The sequence below is a fragment of the Trichosurus vulpecula genome, chromosome 5 (genome assembly GCF_011100635.1).
Source record: "Trichosurus vulpecula isolate mTriVul1 chromosome 5, mTriVul1.pri, whole genome shotgun sequence".
Lineage (NCBI taxonomy): Eukaryota > Metazoa > Chordata > Mammalia > Diprotodontia > Phalangeridae > Trichosurus > Trichosurus vulpecula.
The window spans coordinates 69,925,994-69,948,967 of NC_050577.1; the positions used below are offsets into that span (position 1 = coordinate 69,925,994).

General features: G+C 39.3%; 1 protein-coding gene across 8 annotated transcripts in view; it reads left to right on the forward strand.

Annotated features, from left to right (window-relative positions):
- SVIL (supervillin) overlaps positions 1 to 22,974 on the forward strand; it is a 234,524-nt gene that overhangs the window by 103,120 nt on the left and 108,430 nt on the right. For all 8 annotated transcript variants that reach the window (XM_036758584.1, XM_036758589.1, XM_036758588.1 and 5 more), the window contains 2 exons: positions 5,175 to 5,232; positions 11,435 to 11,526. Coding sequence is in view for 2 of the 8 variants with exons in the window: in XM_036758588.1 (XP_036614483.1) it covers positions 5,175 to 5,232; positions 11,435 to 11,526 (150 nt within the window). In the remaining 6 variants the exon portion in view is untranslated. The remainder of the gene's footprint in view (positions 1 to 5,174; positions 5,233 to 11,434; positions 11,527 to 22,974) is intronic.

Consider the following 22,974-nt stretch of genomic DNA (forward strand, 5'->3'; position numbering starts at 1 on the left):
TGCCACTGACAGAAATGGTAATCAGAAAAAGGAGTAGGTTTGGAGAAAGCATAGCGGTCCTGCTTTGAGATGTCTTATGTTTCAGGTGCCAGTGGGACATCTATGTGAAGATGACCTATGGACAGGGAGGGGCTTGCAGATTTGGCTGGAACCTATATGAAAGTGAGAATTAATAGTATGAGAGTGAACAAATAAGATTCCAAGGAAAAAAACATGAAAAGAGCCAGAAGAGTTCAAACTCTTGGGGAATAGCCATTTTAACAAGTGGGCAAGAGTCAAATGGGAGAATCAGGAGACTGTGGTGTGTCTGAGGCCAACAGATAGAGACTGCCTAGAAGGAAAAAGACACTTAACAGTATCAAGCATTGCAATAATAGGAAAGAGGATAAAGATTGGGAAAAAGGTCCTTGGACGACGATTAGGAAATGATTAATTAGCTTTAGAGATAGCAGTTTTAATAGAATAGTGGAGATGGAAACCAGATTTCAGAGAGGAAATTGGGGAGTGAGGGAGTGGAGTTATGATGTGTAGACAACTTTTTCAAGAGTTTAGAAGTAAAAAAGAGAAAGAAATAGGATTAAAGATATCCTAGTGTGTACCATATAAATGTTAAGAACTTGACAGGTCCAATGATGGGCACTAGAGATAAAAGAAAACAAAACAAAATCATCTCTGCCTTGAAGGAACTTATATTTAATTCAGAGGATACAATACATTTTCAAATAAGTTGATACAAAGTAAATAAGTAATACGAAATCATTTCAAGAGGAAGAGTACTAATTACTTGGGGGAGTTTGAGAGAATCATAAAATGGTATAACATGCAAACTGTGCTTTTGAGAAATCCAGGGATGCTCTGATGAGGTGACAAAGGAATACATACCAGAACTCCATAAGAAAAGGTATCAGGAGAGGAAATGGTGGGTCATGCTCAGCAAACAGCTAGCTGGTCAACTTCACTATGAAGCAAAGTGAATGAAGGGGATCAGTACGAAATTGGAAAGATAAGTAGGAGCCAGATTGTCTAAGGATTTAAATAGCAAGCCAAGGATTCTTATTTTTATCCAAAGAGGCAATAGGAAGCCTTTGAGCATTTTGAAGAGGCGGATGAAATGGAAGTCAGTCAATCAGTCAACAAGCATATAAGTGCCTACTAAGTGCCAGGCAGTGCAATCACCAGGGATACAAAGAAAGGCAAAACAAACAAACAACAACAAAACTAACAACTATGTACAAACAAGATGTAGCTATGTAGATTACACACCCACACTCGCATACCAGTGCCTGGCACATAGTAGGCACTATATAAGTATTGGGAGAGAGAATAAGTTGGAGGTAATCATTAAGGAGTAGGTATTAACATTAAAGAGGAATCAGGAAAGACTTCTTGTAGAAGTGGGAAGTCAAGGCACCCAGAAGGCAGAAATGAGGAGGGAAAGAATTCCAGGCCAGAGGAGATTAACCATGTATGGGGGTGGAGAGTGGGAGGGTGGGGAGATAATTGCTGAACTTGGAGTCTGGGAAAGATGGATGAGTAAATTCAAGGGTGCCTCTAAAAGGATTAGCTTATTAGAAAGCAGAGAGATACCTCTTTTTCTATGACCAGAGGTGAGGTGAGAGTAGGTTGTTGTGCTGAGAAGTTTTGAGGAATGGAGGGAGGTAGTCATTTGATATAATGTTTACTCCCTTGAGGGATAAGGGTTTGGAAGAGCCCACTTTGGGGAAATGAGATAGAAAGACAATGAGAGTAGAGTTGAAATGAAGAGCCAGCTGATAATATTGTCGCAAATGAATAGAAGTGAAAGATTACACAAACTTCAATCTAGACATGCTGCACATTAAGGATAATAACGATAGCTAGCATTTATTTAGCACTTTAAGATTAGCCAAGTGCTTTATGGATAGCTCATATTAATCTGTGAGGTAGGTGCTATTATTACTAGGAAACCAAGGCGGACAGAGGTTAAGTGACTTGCCCAGGGTCACAGAGCTAGTAAGTGCCTGAGGCTGGTTTTGAACTCTGGTCCTCTTGACTCCACATTTAATGCAGTCTCCACTGCCCCACCTAGCTGCCTCCTGGTGACCATATGCCATAAAGTAGGTAGAGTCAATTCCCCTGGCATAACTCTGTTCAGGGTCTAAGCAAGGGTAGTAACAGAGGGATCCAGTAAGAAGTGGACTGGCATCAGACTTGGGAAACTTAGAATATAGCTCTAGTTCTGCCATATCCTGACCACAGGCAGAGCGTTTTAGATTCCCTTGTCCTCAGTGTCTTCATCTGTAAAATCAGTGTTTTTCCTGGATGCTCCAGGGGCCCTTCCAGCTCTCAGCATCTGTGATTCTATTAATGGTCTTCACCTTCACTGTGTGTTAGAGTAATGTTGCTATATTTATTCTTTAAATGAACTGGAGCTTGAAACAAATGGGGCAGTTCAAAGGACAAGTGTAACCGGAAATTTACCAAACACCTTCTGTCACAGATTCGTGTTGTGTGGGCTTGTGGTCATATCTGTCTTTTCCTCACAATTTCACTCATATGTTGCCCATAAATCTTGAGTTTTCAGTGTTCTTCTTGGCTGCATATTAGGTGAAATGCTTCATTTAGTGATATTAGTTAAGAGCCTGGGAATGGTTTTGCTTCTGCTGCTCCCCCATTCTCCCAGCAGTCTTTGTGATTTTGGGGAGAGAGCCTAGGGATTGCTTTGCAATGCCTGCGAAGATGGTTAGCCTTCTCTTGGTCTCTGCCTCCTCTACTTGGCCAGAGACTCGTGTTGTCATTTGGCCTCGGCTTTGAAGTGGTAATATTATAAATCTCCCAATCACTGTTATCCAGTCTGGTTTAGTATTCATGTGCCTAATTTCTCCTTGTAATCTGATTACTGGTTTGAGCTGTTGCAGCCTGCAGCCTGCTGCCGTGCATTTACTGGACTCCCCAGGATGCGAGTGCCTGACAGTGCTGGTCCTGGGCTATGAAAAATCTCAACACGATTTTGCTTAGACGGGCCTAGGGCTGTGGCTGGTTAAGAATTAGCTGCTACAGGAGTTTCTGTTAGGCGAATCCTTTGTTTGTGCAACCATGTTCAGAAACCCCTGGATTTCCAGCTTTGTGGAAGCTATTGAGTACTCTGAGGAACAAGGTAAGCGGCAAGAGATTCTACAGAAAGCCGTTACTCATTTCTTTCACTAATTGCCTGAATGCTCTGTTGCTACAGCTCTTATGAGGGTACTTTCTCCTAGAAATACTAGTTATTAGTATCTAGTAAGCTGTGTAGTCTTATATTTCTCTCAGAGGATACTTGAAAAAAAAATCCAAGTTCTTTAATTAGTTTATTTTAGAAATGCATTAAATTTAAAGCATGGGTTGAGGGAGGGGGGAGGGATGAGTATTTTAGGATTTTTCTTTCCTGCTCAACAATTAGAAGTATTTCTACCACTTAAAAGCTTTCAGCAAGGACAGTTGCAGACCCCTGAGTAATTAAACCTCTGATCAAGTTGAGAATCAGTTGGGTAGCGGATGATTTTGTAGTAAAGAGCTCTTTACTAAATTACCTCCAATGTCTAAACTGTTTGTTTTGATGAAATCATCCCATGAGATAATTTGGAGCAGGGGTTTGTATTTTCAGTGGCTTCTTTTTCAGTTTACAGGAGAGTGTGTGCTTTCAATTTAACTCCTGAAACATACCAAATACTCAGTTCACCGCCTGAACAAAAATAAAATGTGTAGATTTTCTTGCAATCGCTTGGCTTTCAGACATCACTTATCAAAAAATGGCCCTTAGCAGAACTTCAGTATTTGGATGTGACAGGCATCTGTCTGATTCCAATGGTGCAGTATACTGTACTTGGTAATATTTTGTGCTGGGCATCTCAGTTGACTTGTACAAGGCACAGATAAAACAGCTAAAAGAAAAAATCTCAAAGCAGCCACAGCCAAAATATTACTGAGTGTCTGTTAGATACAAGGCAAAAGAAGAGAAGAAAAAAAGCAAAGAACTTTTCATTGGAGCTGTTTTTCCAATTTTGTGTCCCTCTTCCGTTGACAAGTTTACAAACACCAGGCTTAAGTATGTATTTTGACGAGCAATGAAGTGTCAACATTTACTCCATCTTGTACCTCTTTCCCCATCAGGCCCCTTGCTCCCAAATCTTAGGTAGTGAAAGCTCATCTCTGGGGGGATAAAGTTCCTGTAAGTGGTTTACTTGTGGTTTTCTGGGTGGACAAATGATCACTGTGCCAAAAGCTGTAAAATAAGTTACATACCATTAGAATGGTTATAAATTTTACCCATGCCTGGTTTTTATTAACCAATTCATTCTATATATGTGTTTCTTCTGTGCAGAATTATTACCAGCTGCTCTTACATAATGTATATCTGGTCTTCAAAAATAAGTAGTTGGTTAATAGGATGAACTTTTGTGATTAAAGTTTAGTTTAAAAAAGAAAAGAAAAAAAAAACTAAAGATGTCTTATTACAAAAGAAACTGTAGCAGAGATCATAGAAACAGGATTTCCCAGTAGAAGAGGGGCTTCAGAGTTCCTGAACTATCTTTACCAAAGTTTGCTCCGTCATTTCTAAGTGTAAGTTGGCATTAGTTTAAAACTACATTAGACCTTTCTCTTTCTTGCTCCATTTTCTTCCCTTTAAATAGAGAAGTTGGACTAAAATTTCTGCAAGGGCTTGACTAACTTGCCAGTGTACTGGTGGGAAATGCTGGCTGGTTCCAGAACAATTGTCAAGCTGTCTTGCCTTGAAATTGCAGTAATATTAAATGTTTGTATAAAATCGGTTTCTGGAAAAGCTGTCATCTTACATCTGTGACTCTTGTGAGTGTTTTTATTTTGACTCTGAAAGGCTTGGTGAGGGATGTTTTTTTTACAAGAATATTGCAGTTAAGCCTCAGTTTCTTAATTTGTAAAATGAGGATGACAATATCTCTGGTGCCTGGAAAGTGCTTCATAAACTGCAAATTATATAAATATGAATTTTTATTACTTTTCTGGTCCACCCCAGAAATATCTTCTTTAGACACTGAATAGTTTGATGTATTCAGATAAGGAGGCTGACTTATTTTATGGTTGTTGTTCCACAATGCAATCAATGACTAAACTAGACTGTTTTTTCTGCACTTCTATTCTGTTGCCATTTCAACATTATCTTAATTCTTTACCCTCAGATTTCAACAAGAAAAAATCAAACCTCTTCTGGCTACCACATCAAAGAAGAGCATCAAGGTAAAATTATCATATGCTTTAAGGAAACTTAACTTGTTTAATATTAACTTCATAGAAGCCTTTGAAATGTGGAAGACAAAGCTTCATCAGTATAAGTGTTAATAACAGCGTGGTGTAGTGGTGTTCTCTAGCATAAGAAAGGAGCTACTTCTCCTTTCTGTGTTCCAGAGTCCCTTATCTGTAAAAATGGGAGTGGGCAGTGCCATTTGTATGACTCTTTGAAATCTCCACTCAAGTCCTTGGAGTTCTTAAAATTCTAATTGCTGCTCTTAGATTCCTTTTTTAAAATGATGCTCCTGCCAAGAAAGATAGCTAAGTCAGGAAATGCTTCTCTTTGGGGTGTTCCCTTCCTTGGTCATTGAGTCTGGGGAATATGTCTGGTCTGCCTCAGAACCATTGTCTTGAAGTTGGAGAATCAGTCATTCTACCATGTAATTAGCCACATGTCACCAGAGAGAAAGATCTTAGAGCATCTACATCCCAAGGTGGACACAAAGATAAAACATTAACAGGTTAAAAAAAAAAACAGCATCTACCTTAAGTAGATTTCTATTGGTTGCTCTGTTTGGGGATATTGCTGACAAAGGTCTCTGCCCTGTTTCTCAACTAAGTATGAATTGCGACAAAGCCACATGGGAGTTTGTCTACAAATCTACACTGTGAGCTTGGCCAGCATGAAAACAAGGGGGCCTAACATTCATCCCCACAGGGCTAAGTGTAGTTATAATTGTGACAGAAGCAGAGTAAAAGTACTGTTTATGTTGCAAGAGTCAGTGATTGATGCCCCATGTCCACTCTCCAAGTACAAGAAAAGCAAGACCAAAACAAAACAGCATGGCAGAACGACTGCAGGTTATACAACTCGGCTTGATCTTAAGCAATTTCCCTTTCCTGCTCTTTAGGGAACACTTTCTAAAGTTCTGCAGGTAAGATGGTGCAATTTAGTCCATTGGGTTCTCTTGTGGTTTACCAGGTCATTGAACCTGAACCAGAACCAACTCTCTGGAGAAAACAAGATAATTCTGAGAGACCTGATTTGTGACAGCTGACCAAAAATGGGAATAGTGAGAGGGAAAAGAGGGTAGAGTCTGTAGTTATGCTCTGCAAAATCAAGTCATTTTCCAAAGTGAGAAAAGAACAAGAGGGCAAAGGCTTTGAGGAAGAATGAAAAGGACAAGTGACCCTTCAAAACTCATTATTGCATGAATTAATTTGGATGCATTGTGTGTAAAGTGGAGAAGTAGTCATTTGCACCCCAACAACAAAGTTGATTGTGAAATGTATTTCACTTCTACATAGATAAGGTAAAAAAGAACGTAGTGTATTATACTTTCCTCTTCTTCTTAATACACATGATCCAAGACAAGAGAGATCAGACTGTAGGCAGCTCAGTGCACTACATGCATGGTTAATATTTCTTCTAATCATAATAATGACCCCAGCCTTCAAATCAGGATAATAGCAGAATATTTTTGCTGCTGGCACTTGGATCAAATTGCCCCCTGTTGCTTTTGCTGAGCATGTAAGTAGGTTAATGGGACATGTATTTTTAAAAAATTCTTCATCACTAAAGCAGATTGGTTACTCAGAGAGAGATAGAAGGGAGAGATACTAGAGAACAAAAGAGTCATACAGTTACCAAGTATTTCAAATGACCTGAGTTATGTTTTAATGATTTCTACTTCAGTTTGGATTTTTTTTCTTTTAAATTGAAAGTCAACTATACTTTGAGAGGGGAATCAACCATTCCCCTTTCTCTTTCACCTTTAATCTTTCTCAAACAACTGCTTCTTTACTTACTCCATGTACAGATGTTTCCTTCACTTAACCTTGCCATGGTTGCTCTAAGCTATTATCCTCTTTGTCTTCTCTCTGTTCCTGTCTCTCTCCTCTATCTGTCTCTCTCTATTATTTGATCAACAGCTGCCTCTCCTTCCGTAACACTTCCTAGCCCCTTGAAGTCAAATTCCTCATCCCTCTTTGAAACTGGGGTCTGAAATGTTAACAGAGATCTCTTCATCACTCAGTGTTGGCCTTTTCCCCCATGTTGACTTTTCTACAGCTTCTAATGCTATTCGTTTCTCTTAGACAATCTCTTGGCCTTTGGCTTCTGAGACACTGTTCACTACAACCAGTCTCCGGTACTGGCTCATTTGTTTCCGAGTCCTTAGACTATTTTCTAGTCTTCCCCCTCTGCCATGTAGGACCCTATCCTCAGACCCCTTACCTCTCTCTGTGATCTCATCTATTCCCATGGATAAAAGTATTTCATTATTTCTCTGCAAATGATTCTCAAATGAATATACGTGTGTTTGCATATGCATACCTATAGATGCATGCATGTATGTATGTACATAATGTATGCATAGCTGTATATATCCAATCCTATTCTCTCATGAATTCTTGTCCCCTATATCCAGCTGCCTGCTGGGCATCTCTGCCTAGATCAGCACCTCAGACTCAAATTGAACATGTCACCTCACCTTAAACCCAGAGGAGTTTGAAATCTCCACTCAAGTGCTTGGAGTTCTTCCTCTTTTTTTTTTTAATCTTTGTTGAGGGTAGCCTTTCAGTCACCTAGGATCATAACTTCAGATGCAGACTTGAGTTTTTCCTCCAACCATGCTCCACTACCTACCCCACATTCAATGCCAACTCTTGTTGATTTCACCTCTATGGCATCATTTGTATTTTATTCCTTCCCTCTATCTGTATAGCCTCATTCTATCTGTATAGACCCTCATTCAGGTCCTTGTTACTTTTTGCCTGAACTGGAATAACAGCTTTCCAAACTCCTCCCCTCTCTAATCCATCCACATGGCTGCTAAAATTATCTTCCTAAGGCACAGGTTTGACCATGTCAGTCCCCTACTCAAGAAGCTTCATTGTCTCCCTGCCAACTCTAAGATGAAGTACAAACTACTTTGCCTAGAATTAAGTCACTTCTGTAACCTGGCTCAAATCTCCACCACCCACCTCCCTACTCCACAACCTCTGGTTTCCAACCAAACTTAACTAATTGTTTTCCCTTAAGTGAATATGCCATCTCATGCCTCTGAATTTGGATAAAAAGTCCTTTATGCTTGAAACACACATCATCTTTATTTCTGCCTTTTAAAATCCTTGTCTTCTATTAAGTTCATGTGCCTCTTTCTCCATGAAGCCCCTTCTTATCATCATGTTCCTAGTGCTCTCTGACAGTGCACTGACAGTCCCAGAGTTCTTGGAGCTCTCCTTTCCCTTGCCACTGACTGCCTGTATCATACTTAAAAATCCGTGTTTGAGTTGTCTCCTGGTTGAATTAAAGGCAGCAATAGTTTCATCTATCTTTCTACAGTTGGAATGGTGACTCACACATTGAAATCAAAGATCCAGTGAAACATCTGACACTACCTATTTATCGTAATTTGCCTAATAAATAAATATTTGCCACATCGTTGAAATGGGTGATTATTGAAATATTTGCCCTTGGCTACTTTAATCCAACCAGCAGTGTAAAATTAGACACTGAATAACATAAATGTTTAGATGGAAATGTAGAATGAAGTTGCAGTTGAATACCTTCAGGATGATGAGAAGTTTTCCTAGTAAGTATAAGAGAAAGAACAGTAAACCTGGATTTGAATGCCGGATCTGTGGTTCCATGCTAGTTACTTCCCTCTCTGCACTTTGACTTCTTTATCCACAAAATGAAAGAACTGTGTTTAGATCATCTTCAAGGTGTCTTTTCAGCCTTTGTCTTGGCTTAATATTTGTTTCCATTTTACCTTTACAGATCAATGCCCTATATTTAGCTCCAGTGCTAACATGATATACTTTAGGAATATGACTTGTGAAGAGCATCGATATGCTTTCCAGGAATAAATGTAGTTAAAGTGGTGAAATGTCACAATTGTGATGGAGAGGGCCAGTAAATACTAGCGTGAACAGATTCAGCAGATTGTCCGATTAGGAGATAGGTGCCTCCTACCTCCAGTAGTCCTTTAAATAAGCAGAGAGGGAAGGGGGGGAGGGAGACGGGGAAGTGCAGACATTCAGTTTTGAAAATGGCTTTTCTGGGTGAGCAGTCAGAATACTGTGATGAGGGCACTTGCACTATGAAGATGAATGATGTGGGAATCACAGTGTTGTGGAGATGGAAGAATTTCATTTTAATACAGAAAACGTTCCAGACAGGATCTTATTATTCCAGAGAGTCAGACAGAAAGCTTCTCCCCGGGTACTTTCTGTTGCTTATCTCAACTCTAGGTTCTATGTGTGTGATAAATGCAATTATTACTACAGTGCCCCTACTCCCACCGATTATACACTTTTCATCATTTTTTCTTTTAAAAAAAAAAACCTTTTGTTCTGTCAGGAATCTAAAAAGAACCTTTGAAAAAGGCTGCTTTTGTTTTGCTGCTTTCCTTTTTAATGGTTAGTGCCAAGTAATCCTCTTTTTTCCTCTTTTCAGAAATCTTTGACTTCAAGCATTATTCCTTCCTCCATAAAGCACAATAATTAATAATAATTTGTTCTCATTGTCAGTAATTAACCACATTTAGATGACACTTTAAAAATCATTAGTTGTGACCATAACTTTTAGCTTTTCTACAGGCAAGAGCTAAGCCTTTTAAAAAAATACATAATGGTCAGGTTTTTAGTCTCCTAGACTGAACAATGTGCTTAGGGAAGAAGAAATGCAGTAGATCAGGAAAAATTCCATAGATCAAATTCAAATAGAAATGAGGCCAACTAAACCCTATGTAAGGGTCCCTGCAGGCTGTATGTCAACTTAGAAAACTGCATATTCATATTATTTTTATTTATTTCTGTTGATTTGTTTATATTTTTATTCATATTATTTTATTATATTTTTATTTTATTAACTATTTCCCAATTACATTTTAATCTGGCTTGGGTAGCACTCAAGAGCATTGGAGAGGCCCTTGTGTTTTGATACCTTTGCTATAGATAAGCTCTTTGCCAAATTATTTTGAAACATGGAGAAGTCTTTTTGATTTACAAATTTTGATTTGATTGTTCTAATATCTCACTCCAATGTGATTTTAGAGTACACTCAGACTTCCTTCACCTTTGAGAAGCATTTTTCATCCCAGCTAGATTCAAGACCAAAAAAGTGGAACATATAAAGAGACTTTTACATGGAAGATTTTTCAGGTTCATGTCTTTCCCCGCTCTAAAATCCAGTATTTCCTTCTTGTCTCTCAGATAATATGCTTTATATTTAAAGACCATTGCCAGATGGCTTCCCTTTACCTATCTATATTTATTTCATTTTATGTCTCTTTAGGTATCTAACTCTTCCAGCCAAAACTGGGTGCCTTAGAGTCGTCCCCTAGATTCAACACTATCTCCCACTTGTCCTGTATTCCTCAAATGTGTGACAGGTTGGAGTAGAAATTCCATTCAACTTGAAGTCCTAAGAGTTGGAATACTGGCTGTCTCTGGGGCTTTGGGCCAGTGCCTTCACCTCCCTGGGCCTTAGTTGTAGCAAATGACCTTTGAGGTTTCCTTCATCTCCAGACATATGATCCTTTGAATATATTCCCTCCTCACCTCTAGTTCTTAGCTCCCTTTGAAGCTCACCTTAGGTGAAGCCTTGCCTTATCCCCTTAGCTATTAGTGCTCCCTCCTTCTTCATATTTTCTCTATTTGCTTATATCTTTAAAGGTTATATAGCCCTCACCAACCTACCCTCAGCAAAATGTAAGCTTTGTTTTGTTTTTCCAGGTCTGGCCCAGCACCTCCCACATAGTGGATGTTCAGTCAATGTTTTTCTGAAAGAAAAGTGAATCTTATTATATGATTAGGTAGTAGAGACAAAGTACAATCACAGGATTCCATTAGTCTATTCTTCTTATCTGTTGTATTCCTATTTCACTATCTTTTCCATCTGGTTATAATGCTAGGCACTAGAAAAGCTGATCTTATTATCAAAGGGCATTGTTACCAACTTTGTTTAGGAAGAAACCAAAGCCTATCAGTTAACCCAATCAGAGGTTAAGTTACTTGCTTCTGGTTAAACAGCCGCTGAGGGAGGTCCAGCATTACAACCCATTTGGTTTCTCAAAATTTTTTTCCAGTGCCCTCTTGGGCCTTGGTTGCTTTTGTTGATGCTAGAGACAATTTTTGACATTTTGTCACAAATATCTTGATTTTCAGAATTTTCTTAGGCTTTGATTAATTGGATAATTTTTAGTTTTCAGAGAGAATTTTCACTTGAAGAAAAAGAACAATTTGCCAACCACAGAAGGGATATCGATGGTAATCTTTTAGCTGTACTTCCCAAAGGTGAGTTCCCTCTAAATTATTTATCACTTTCTGATCCATGTGAGTAGCAAGAAAAAGATGTTACCTAAGATTTACTTTAAAGGAAAGTCTCTCAATATTTTTCATAACATTTGAGAAAAAAATTTTATCCACATGGAAATGTAATGATTTCCACCCCCACCAGCCAACTAATTCTAGTATTGTGTTTAGTCCACTGTAAGGCAATAAATGTTTTATGATCTCTCTGGGGTTTCTTTTTAGCTGTTTTAGCTAGGAAAAGACAAGATGAGGTGGGGGATAAACTCCATTAACCAGGATTTTCTCTGTTCAATAAAAAGAGCCCAGGATTTCTTCCACAAACATCCAGCTCCAATGCCTCATAACAACATGTAGGTAATCCCCATTTCTCAAGTTCTGTCAGTTATCTCTTAGATAGAAGTGTTACGGGCTAAGGGGCTCACACAATTCTGGCATCTGAGAATTGAGTGGTTTTTGGCTTGAGTATCCTGTAAAACACGAAAGTACAAAACAGTTCCCAGTCCAGCACAACCCGCTTGTACTTCTGCCAGGCCAAGGAGCCCTGTTAGGTTTTGTGTTTGTTTTTTTTTAACCAACATTAATCTAACTGTTCATCATGATAATGTGTAATATTTGTCCATGCATTCCTGGACTAGTAGAACCCATCTAAGTAGTGATATTCTTGCTAGCAGTTAAGCCAGAAGTCATAAAGAAGTGGCAGCTCAGTGGAAGGATGGCAGCTTGTACATTCTTTTCAAAGAGGTGAGGTGGAGGGAGGGGATGACTTGTTGGAGTGGTTTTTAACTTGCATCTAGAGGTGACAAGAACGCCATTTCATGGCGCTTTTGGTCATCTAACCTTTGAGCAGTTATTATATTTATGATCATGACAATCACGAACAAGAACCACAATGGAGAGACCTTCACTTGTGGGCCAACATTTGTTGTAGAAGATATCAATACATTAGAAAACATCGGGTTGTCTTCTTGCTCATAGTATTGTCTGACTTGTTCAAGATCACATAGGTGGTAAGTGGCTGGGTCAGGACTTAAACTCAGGTCTCCTGAGCTATAGATAAACTCTAATGTCTCTTTCAAATCTGAATCCTATAAACATAGAGCTTGATACCTGGTAGCTTCAGTGTGAGGGTGGGCACAAGGGCACACCAGTGGTGAAAAATATATTTTTGAATCCAGAAAGGAAAGAGGCCAAAGGCTTATAGGCTATTCAGAAAGCTCATCTGTATAGGATAAATATTTTCTCAAAGAAGAGATTCAGAAAGCACTGGACTTGGCAAGTATCGAACATCACAAAGAATGAATTTGACTATATTTTGACAGACAGAAATGGAATAGTTACCAGCATAGTGATCATTTCAGAACCATGTGTAGTCATACCATGACTTGATTAGAGTAAAGGTCAAGGTCGATATCAAATTAGGAGAAAGGAGAAAAGTAAGAAGATATTGCATGTGATTGTAGCAGGCTCTAACATGACTGGTTATAATAAGCAGTCAAATCCAAAAAAAGGGTGGGGGGGAGAGAATGAACACAAGTGAGGCCAATGACTCTATCACCTTTTCTTAGAGAAATTTAATTAATAAAAAGCAATTGCCTCAGCCAGCAAACACTCAACATTCTTGCCAAACTAAGTGATGTGGCAAATAAAAGTCCAACAGGCATCTTTGATAAAAGGTAACCATTAAATACGGAGCTATCCTCAGGTGCTCACAGAGGGTACCTTGAATAGAATCCATACAGAAGAATTATTTGTTTTTTTTTTTAATCACTAGGAAGGTTTTTCAAAAACCTCCTCAGTGAATTGTCATTTGAAAAAAGTTGAGCCTAAGCACAAGTGGATGCAGGCACAGATTTCCCAGATTGTAATACATAGCCAGGAAGGCTGCTAGTCCATTGGCATATATTTCTTGGACTGGTTCTTCAGATAGTTGATAAGCTAGGTCAAGAATTAAGAAGAAGAAATTGTTCCAGATCACATTTAGAAAAATGATGCTGTGCTTTTAATGATCTCTAGATGTACCTCAATGCAAAAGCCCATCTTTTTTAGCATGAGTAATTTTCCAACGTGATGGTAAATTGTGGAGCACCATGATCTCAGAAGATATAAAATTGCAGATAAGCCAGACAGAAAATAGAAATGGGCTTGGTGGAGATAAGTGGTCTGCAGGACATTTACTAAAGATGGCCTGCATGTAAGAAACTGTGCAAAATAAATAACTTGATCACAAAATGAGAGTAAGAGGTAACAAGTGGACAACCTGGGGCACCCATGTGAAAAGAAGCAGAGAAATACCTTTGCCTCTTCTCATACTTTCAGGTAAATCTTCCATGGAGAAGATGGCAGATGCTAAAGCCTTGCTTCCTTTAGTACCTCAACAATGTGCTTCCGGTTTAGTTTTTCTTATTGTCTCCCTCACTATATTTATGTGTCCAGGCTCCCAAATCTAAGTTCTAGAACTGTCTTTTGTCATGTGTTACATGTAAGCTATTTGTAACATAACTGCTTATATCAACTGCGTACTTTTCCATGCTGGTGTCAAAGTGATAGGGCTTCGCAGGACTGAGGGATGTGGGACCCCACTGAGCAATATCCCAAATTGAATGCCATCTCTTCTCATCTTCAGACCCAGTTTGTTTCAGCTCTGTGGCACTTGTCCAACATAACACATACTGATGGGCTGATTCCATAAACTATCCAACTAGCTGTATGTAATAATCTGGGCACATGCACATTTTAATCCAGCTTGCTTTCCCAATTTAAATAATTAGAGTTATCTCTTTTGCATTATTGTGAATGACTGAAGAGTCATTGTTGTAGTCCAGGGCTCCCTGTAGGAGAATTTGGAGAACTTGATAGTCAAAAATCTTTTAATTGGAATTTTAGTAATTGACCCTCTATGACACTGATGAACACATCTTGTTCAATAACTTAATTGATTTGAATACCCAGTCAATCGTTGAAGAAAGCAGTCTCTATAGCTACTCGCCATAGTCTTGTATAATTTTGAAATAATAACAGAGATACTGTTTCTATGGGAAACCTTCAGAGTCGCTTTTTGAGTAAGTCAAATGCTTTCTTGGAATCAGTAAACATTGTAGGACCTTATGTATTATTGAGGAACTCTCAGCCATTTGAGTGAAAATAAAGGTATGGTTGGCTATGGAAGATTACCTATGAGAACCTACCTTTCCCTTATTATATTTTTAGTACAGGGAAGACTTGATGGGTCTTTGATAGCTGTCTTGAAATGCTTAAGTCTCTCCTATAGAAAGGGCATTAAACTTCCTATTTCCCCAAACGATAGCATTAAGTGGAAGTGATTGGGATTATCATGGAATGGGCCAACTTGGGAAGCAGCCAGCTCTGAACTAGTGGAATTGTCTGAGTAAAGACAGGGTAATTATTCTTCAGAGATCATTGGATCAAAGGTTTTCAGCTGGATGGGACATTAAAGGTTATCCTCTCAAAGCCTTTCATTTTACAGGTGAGTACATTGAGGCCTAGAAAGTTATGTGACTTGTCCAGGCACATACAAGTGTAAGGGGAAGAGTTGGCATTGAAGCCCAGATCCTCACCTGGGATTCTCTCCGCTGCACCAAGATGACCTTCCTAATATGGAAGGGGAAAAATACATGGAAAAAGCCAGTGATTATGTGAGAAGTGGTAGAAACAGAAGTCCTCTGACTCCAAATCCAGCAGTGGATTAAGTGCTGGACATGGAGTCAGGTGACACGGATTTGTACATGACCAGCACCTGTCTGCCTCTTGTTATCGATATGACCTTGGACAAATCGCTTAATCTCTCTGGGCCCCAGTTTCCTCATCTATAGAATGAAAGGCTTGGCTGAGATCCGTTCCATTGCAGAAAGCAATCCCTAGTCATCTGCCATGACCTTGTGGAATTTTGAAACGGTCGTAAGAGATAGTATTCCCTCCCTTCCACTGATTAAATGGCTTCTTTCATTTTAAGGTTGAATATAAATATGTTCACTCATTTTTTCAAAGCAACGTTTTTTCCCCCTCTATTTGCAATATGAAGTCAAAAAACGCAAAGTTCTTGGCTAGATCCCTTCCATATAAAAAAAAATAATAATAATTTTAAGATAGAAATGCTTCTGCCAGTTGGGTGTATTATATACTATTGGTGGTTGCAGGCTCTTAAAATGTGTTACTTTGTTAAGAAATAAAATTGGTGCTCAGAAAATTTAGCATCTGGGCATGTGACCTTAGGATACAATAATTTCCAAAGAAGGTTTCATTTTATCCTTGTTTGGAGGGTTGAATCAAAAGATCATTCCCAGAAATCCTTTAAGATTGAACCCAAAGAAATCCTGACACTATTTCTTATACCCAAGTAAAAATGCTGTAGAGACTGTACATTTCCCAAAAAATACCCCAAAGGTTAAATTTTTCTAAGTAACAATTTTATTTACTTTAGTCCTAAAACATATCATGTGGTTAAATGATTTTTTTTAAAGCACAGTACAAAACATGCATGGAATTAGCATCTTTCTGAACTGTCTATCTAGGAAAAAGAGATGAGGAGGTAGGAATGGTGATCATGTGGAAGAGGATTCAGACTGACTTTGCTTAGTCTCAGAGGGGAGCTATAGCAGCAGTGAGCAGAAGCTACAGGGAGGCAGATTCAGGCTTACTGTAAGAAAACTTTTTTTTTCACAAGACAATCAGAGTTAAGTGGAAATTTCTGACAATTAGCATTCTAATTATAGGAGGTTTGGATGGCCTTAGGAAATAGTGGGCTTTCCCCTCGTTGGAGATCTTCAAGCCAAGGCTAGGTGAGCGCCTGCAGTTGTTGGCAGGGCGTTGGAGAGCCAAGTACAGGTTGGCACGAGTAACTCCTGATTATAATTCCAAAACAGAGATTCTGGGATTTTGATGGGGAAGAGGAAAACACCTCCTACCAGACCCCTTTTCTAATTCCACCAATTGCTAGTTTCTCTCCATTTGTAAATCACTTTATATTACTCTTCATATACTTAGAATTTTCTATCTACATAAGAGTCGTATCCCTCAGGCAAGTAGGTTATACAGTGGACAGTGTTCTTGACTTGGAGTCGGGAAGATCTGAGTTCCAACCTGGCTCTAGACATTCACTTAACCTTTATCTGCCTCCTTTTCTTCAACTGTAGAATGAGGATAATAAGGACACCTATCTCCCAGGGTTATCATGAGGACTAGGTGAGATGATGTTTGCAAAATAGTTATTTAGCACGATGCCTGGCACGCATCAAACATGTTGCCTTTCCTACCTTGGTATAATGTCATTCATCAACAAGCATTTATTAAGCATCTATTGTGTACCAGGCTGCCAGGCAGAAGTGTGTAGTGACCTTAGAAACAGGAAGATCTGGGTTCCAGTCATGCCTCTGACTCATAGTGGCTGTGTGACTTTGAACAATTCACTTCAGCTTCCTTAGCAGATCTCTAGAGCCCAGAGCAGTGAAGGTGCAAAGCTGCCTTGGTGGTGGGAGCATTTTCCTCTGCCAGTGAAATGACATACCTCTGGACCCCAAATGAAGCTGTCCCTGACCTATAAGCGCTCACATCTTTGACTATGGGACCATCTCATTTTTCTTTTTATTCCCAACCAAGCTCCTAGCCTGACACACAGTAATTGTTTGATAAGTTTTTGTTGAAATAAAAAATGAATATTGAGAAATTTTTTTCAAAATGCTTAACTAGTGAAGAGGCATGAGAAGATCCCTCCTTGCCTCTCCTGGACAGAAGTGAGGGTCCACAGGAGTGGAACATAGAATCCATAGAATGGCAGATTTTTTTCAAAGTATTGATCCCTTTTGCTGTACTTTTTTACTCTTCCAAGTCTTATAAGGGATTGCTGTGCCAGGGGAAAATCTAAGAGATATAAAAACAAAAGGTATCAATAAAAATCTCTTATTTAAAAAATTTTTACTTGAATGGAATTGATTTCTCTAATTATCACTGCTGACATTGATATAAAGAGCAACCTGTGGGCTTCATTTGGGGGCTTCATTTGGGGGCATCTTTTTGCATCAATATATTTCTGAGCATTTTAGAATGCTTGGAAAATGAAAGCATCTGGGCCTTTTAGACAGAAGCCGACCTAACAAGCTTTAATGTGACTTTACTCTTTTTTGTCTTGAGCCATTTAAATATGTTGTTAGGAAGAGGCTGATACTGTATGTTATATTTGAGGAAAGTAGCTTCATAACACAAGTGATATTTCAGAGTTAAATTTTAATAGTTCCCAGTTTTCATCGCTGTTATTGTAGACTTCTTTATAAATCACACCCAATCAAAAAGGAATTTATATCCGAAAGACCACTCTTTGGCAGAGTGGCAGGTGGTTGCCATAACTGGATCACAGCTATGTTTTTATTTTTTTGAAAAGGAAATAAATAATAGGGTGAAAACAGTTTCCAAAACCAGGAATAGTTGTTTTCTTGCTGCATAGTTTTAGCTTCTCAACATCTTTCCTAAAACTCTGATTGCAAAGCTCAAGTGGTGAGCCCAGTGGTGTCCATGAGGGCTTGTATAACCTTGGGGCCTGAAAGAGGAAGAAATGAGCGCCTGCCATAAATCTGAATTAAATTCCATCCTCCCCGTAGAACTGAAACACTTTCCCTCAGGGTGAATCCACATAGGCTTATTGCGTTACATGTTTGTTTTATTAATTTTCAATTTAAATTGCAGTCTGCAGTGAGGGAGGCTGAGGCCAGCTGGAGCCGAGATGTATGAGTCTTAAGTTATTGCGTCTTTTTGATCTCTCCCACACTGCTTGCTCCTCTTTCCTTTCTGCTCGTGCTTCTACAGGTGGACCTTGATTTAAGGAAACTTAAGATAAACAAATTCATAAGGAGTATTATTATTATTTGCTCTACAAGAGAATTTTTAGTTTTAACAAATTCAGCATAGGGATCACTTTAAAAAGCACACTCGCTTATTATACTTAAAAGGTGTCTCAACACGGGGTTAAAATTTTATAACAATATAACTCATAATGTGTTTATTATAACTATAGCCTTGGTAGTGTTCACATTTACATAGTTCTTCAAGGTTTTTCAAGCCCTTTGCTCATCACAGCTTAGGCGGTACAGGGGACAGAGTTCTGGATTTATAGTCAGGAAGAAGCAAGTTCAAGGTCTGCCATGGACACTAAGTGGGCGATCCTGGCCAGGGTTCACAACTTCAGTTTTCTCACCTGTAAAATAGATGGATTGGAGTTGATAGCCTCCTCTGTCCCTTTCAATTGTAAATCTACCATCCTGTGAACACTAATGTAAATATTATCTCATTTTACAAAGAGGCTCCTTGATGTAAGGTTTCTTACCCTGCCCAAGGCCATCCAGAGAACTCCAAGTCTCCTAAAGCACCAAATCCCAAACCGATTCTACTCCCTTGTGCTGCAGAGGACTTATGCTGTGACTTCTCTCTCTACACTTGAAGAACCAGGTGGAGTTCTTGGGTGAAGGATTCGATTGTTGGTTGACTAGCTTGGGTTGTCCAGGAAGGCCCTTGAGGAATTGTATTAGAAGACTAGCTGTAACAGTAGAATGGATATGAGGTCATGGCAGAAGCAGACTCCAGGATTCGGTAACTAGTTGGATTTGGGCGGCAAGGCAGAAAGGAAGGAAAAATGACTCTCAAGCTGCAGAGCTAGAAAGGACTTCAGAGGCCTGGTTCAATCTCCCTTCATTTTATACATGAGGGAAACACTGAGGCTCCCATAGAGTGAGTTGCTTAAGGTTGCACCAGGAAGGATCAGAGCTGAGATTGCAGCCAGGTCTTCTGAGCTCAAATCCAGTATTCTTTCTATTACCCAATGCTGCCCAGTGACTTGGAGGATGGTGGCACTGTTAATCAAATTAGGAGATGTAAGAAGAGATGATTTATGGCAGATTGAATTCTTTGGGGAAATGCAGGAAGTGGGTAGCCAAAAAATTGGTGTACAAGAAGCAATTAACCCGATTTAGCCTCTTCACTGCCCCATAGCAACTATTTCCTTTTGAAAATGTCTTGGTCTGTGAGGGGGTGGTAGAGTTCCTAGGGCCATAGAATGGGAAACCTGGAAGGGACTTTGGGAACCATTCAATACACTCTCCCCATTTTTACCTACAAGGGAACTCGTTAGGGATTTATTTGCTCAAGATCACAAATCTAGTAAATACCAAAGCCAAAATTTGAACACAGGTCTTCTGACTCCAAACTCAGTCTTCTTTTCACTTCCATGAGTTCTTGCTCATACCCACCCTTAAGAAAATTATGATTTCAGCCAAAAGCATGTTGTTGTCAAGATAACTTTGTAAGCAGGTTGAAAAATGATCAGCCAATATAGTTATCCCTTCCATGTCATGAGGGCTAGGGGTATGGTGCTGCCACAATCTGGAAAATTTGGAAAATTTTTTGGCCTTCTCTTTGTGCCAGAGAAGAAGTCTGAATTATTATGGTATTAAAAGATAAAATGTTTATATTATACCATGCTATACATATATTTTATGCATGTCTGTGTTTCTAAACTTTTTCTATCTTGTCTGCTGCTATGGATTCTGCAAAACTCCCCCAAAATTCCCATCTAATTTCTTATGCCAACCCACAATATATCAAAACTGCAATGGAGAAAGTTGCAGTGTGGAAGAGATAACTGTGTGGGTCTTAACCCCAGTAAAAGGGACATTGGTAGTCAAGTGAATGAAATAAACATTTTTTTTCTACTTAACTACACAGAATTCTTATTCATCCTGCTTAGACTAGTAGGTATTTCTAGGTTGCAGAATCATGTCCAGTCCAATGTAGAAAGGTGACCAGATTGGGAATCAGAGGCCCCTGGGCTCACATCGTCTCCCTTCCATTGATGAGCTGTGTGATTGATACTTAACACTTAACAGTTTTCCTCATCTGTAAAGTGGAGGTAGTTATAACTATTTCATAGGGATGTTGTTAATATTCAAAGATGATAATGTATATGAAATAAACCCTAAAGGGGAAGACAAGTTCTTCTGAATAATTACCCATATTCTTTCCATTCTGTTACTCAATAAAAGCTCTGTTTAGTGTTATGGTTTGGTTTTTTGTTTGTTTCAGGGGTAAGTGACTTGCCCAGGGACACATAGCTAGAAAGCATCTGAGGTCAAATTTGAACTCAGGTCCTCCTGACTCCAGGGCTGCTGCCCCACCTAGCTACCCCTGTTTAGTGTTATATTGACAAAACCCACGCTTAGGAGCATTCTGAATTCAGTTTAAATAGCTTTGTGAAAGTTTCTCTAGCACTGGACATGGTGGTACATACTTTTAATACTGGCTGCTAAGGAGATATTGAAGCTGGCAGATACCTTGAGGTCAGGGTTCTATCTGAGTGTCTTCCCTAAGTTTGGCATTAGTGTGATTGAGACCCTGGGAATGAGGGATCACTAGATTGTCTAAGGAATTGCAAACCAGCTTAGGTCAGAAATGGAAGAGGTGAAAGCTTCCATTGCTCATCAGTAGTGGGATAGGGACCATGAGTAGCCCTTGAATTCTAGCCTGGGAGGAATGAGATGAGGAGGACCAGTTGTAACATTTAAAAAAAAAAATTACTCTCGTCATGTCCTGCTTTAGATTTAAAGTGATCTAATTAAAATCATGTGGTTGTGATATTTTGACCTTTCAAGTAATAGTTTGTTTTCAAATTACCAGACATTAAATTTTTCACCAGCCTTAACTCTACTTGCAGTAGCCAAAAGTCCCAGACCCTATGGAAAAACACCACAATGCTAGATTGTGTCCTTTTGTCTTAATTGGGAACATAAACGGTATATTTATGAAAAAGTACTCCTTTCCTCCAGCTGCTCCACTTACTAGGAAAGTAAATGAAAAATGATCTTTTTTGCTAACTAGCCTGCTAAAGAATGACCAGTTCAATCACTATCTTGAGTGCTTACTTTTTTATGAGTCTTGTATATTTATGTATTCAGTCAGGAAGCATCATATAGGGTGTGTGTGTGTTTGGGGAGTTGCTTATTTATAAAAATGTGTATGTACAAATAAATAGCAAAATGAAAATAAAAAATTCTATGTATTCTATAAAATCTCTCCCAGGGATTTATTCCTTCAAGATTTACAATTGTGCCAGGGTTCTCTCTTTTTCTTCCCCTCCCTCTTTCCTTAATCTCTTGTCACAGCCGTTACATTAAACACCAGAGAGCTTTCAGAATTTAGGTGCCTTAGATAAATCCATCTTTATAAACCATATGTGAGCATCACTTCACTCCACTGAATTTCACCATTTACTGCATGACTTAGATAACAGTTTGGAAACACCTAGCAGTGTCCATTGACTTGGTATAGTATCAGCATTTGAGTTACTAATGTTCAGGAATTATATGCCTATATTACAGCTGGATAATTAGGAAGTCCTTTGGAGACCTGAAGCCTAGAAAGACAAGGCTAGAGCTCACCTATCAGGGCCGAAAGATGATTCTAGGGGTGTAGTCCAGTTTTACAGTTGGGAGGAGGTAGAGATGGGGGCCTAGACAAAGGCCACATGGCACAGAGATGGCTAGGCATAAAATACATTTGGAAAGGTATGGAGCTGTTAGATGGTGAAGGACCTTGAATAACAGGCAAAAAAATGTTTGAAATTAGTAAGATAATTAGCTAAGGTAGGAAACAAAGGTTAATATTCTTCCTTATGACAGTGTGTCTAGAGGTGTTTGATAGCCATACTGCCGTGCATGAGTACTTGCTAAAGAGACAGCATGATGTCTTGGAGCATTCAATTTCTAGTGTGAAAATTTTGGGTTTGCCTGTGGCTCTGCTGCTTACCACCTGTGTGACCCTGGACAAGTCCCCCCAGCTCCTGGCCATCTCTGCACCATGAGGTCTCTGTCCAGGCCCTCATTTCCACCTCCTCCCTATGGTAAAATCAGACTCTGCTCCTGTAACCATCTGGGGCCTTGTTAGATGAGCTTCAACCTGATCTTGCTGGGATCCAGCCCTCCAAAGTACTCTCTGGCCATCTCTACGCTGTGTCCATGTGTAACCCACTCCTGATTTCCAGCTCCTCTTTCTGTTGTCTCCCCTCCTCCACCTTAGAATGTAAGCTTCTTGAGGGACTAGTAAGTGCCACATCTATCTATCCGTCCTTCCATTTTGTTTGTCGATATCCATTCTATTTACCTACCTACCTATCTCTCCATCCATTCTACCTAACCATTCTGTCTCTCATCCATTCTATCTATCCATTGTCTATCTCTCCACCCCCTCTGTCTTTTCCATATGTTTCTCTCTCTCAACCTATTCCCCTCCAAACATGTTATACTGTAGCCAAACTGAACTACTTTGTCTACCTATCACCTCTGTCTGCTACATTTTATCTTTAAACCCCAACCCAAATGACCCTTCTTCTACAAAGCCCTCACTGAACCCTCTCTGCGGTTGGCCATGACCTTTCCC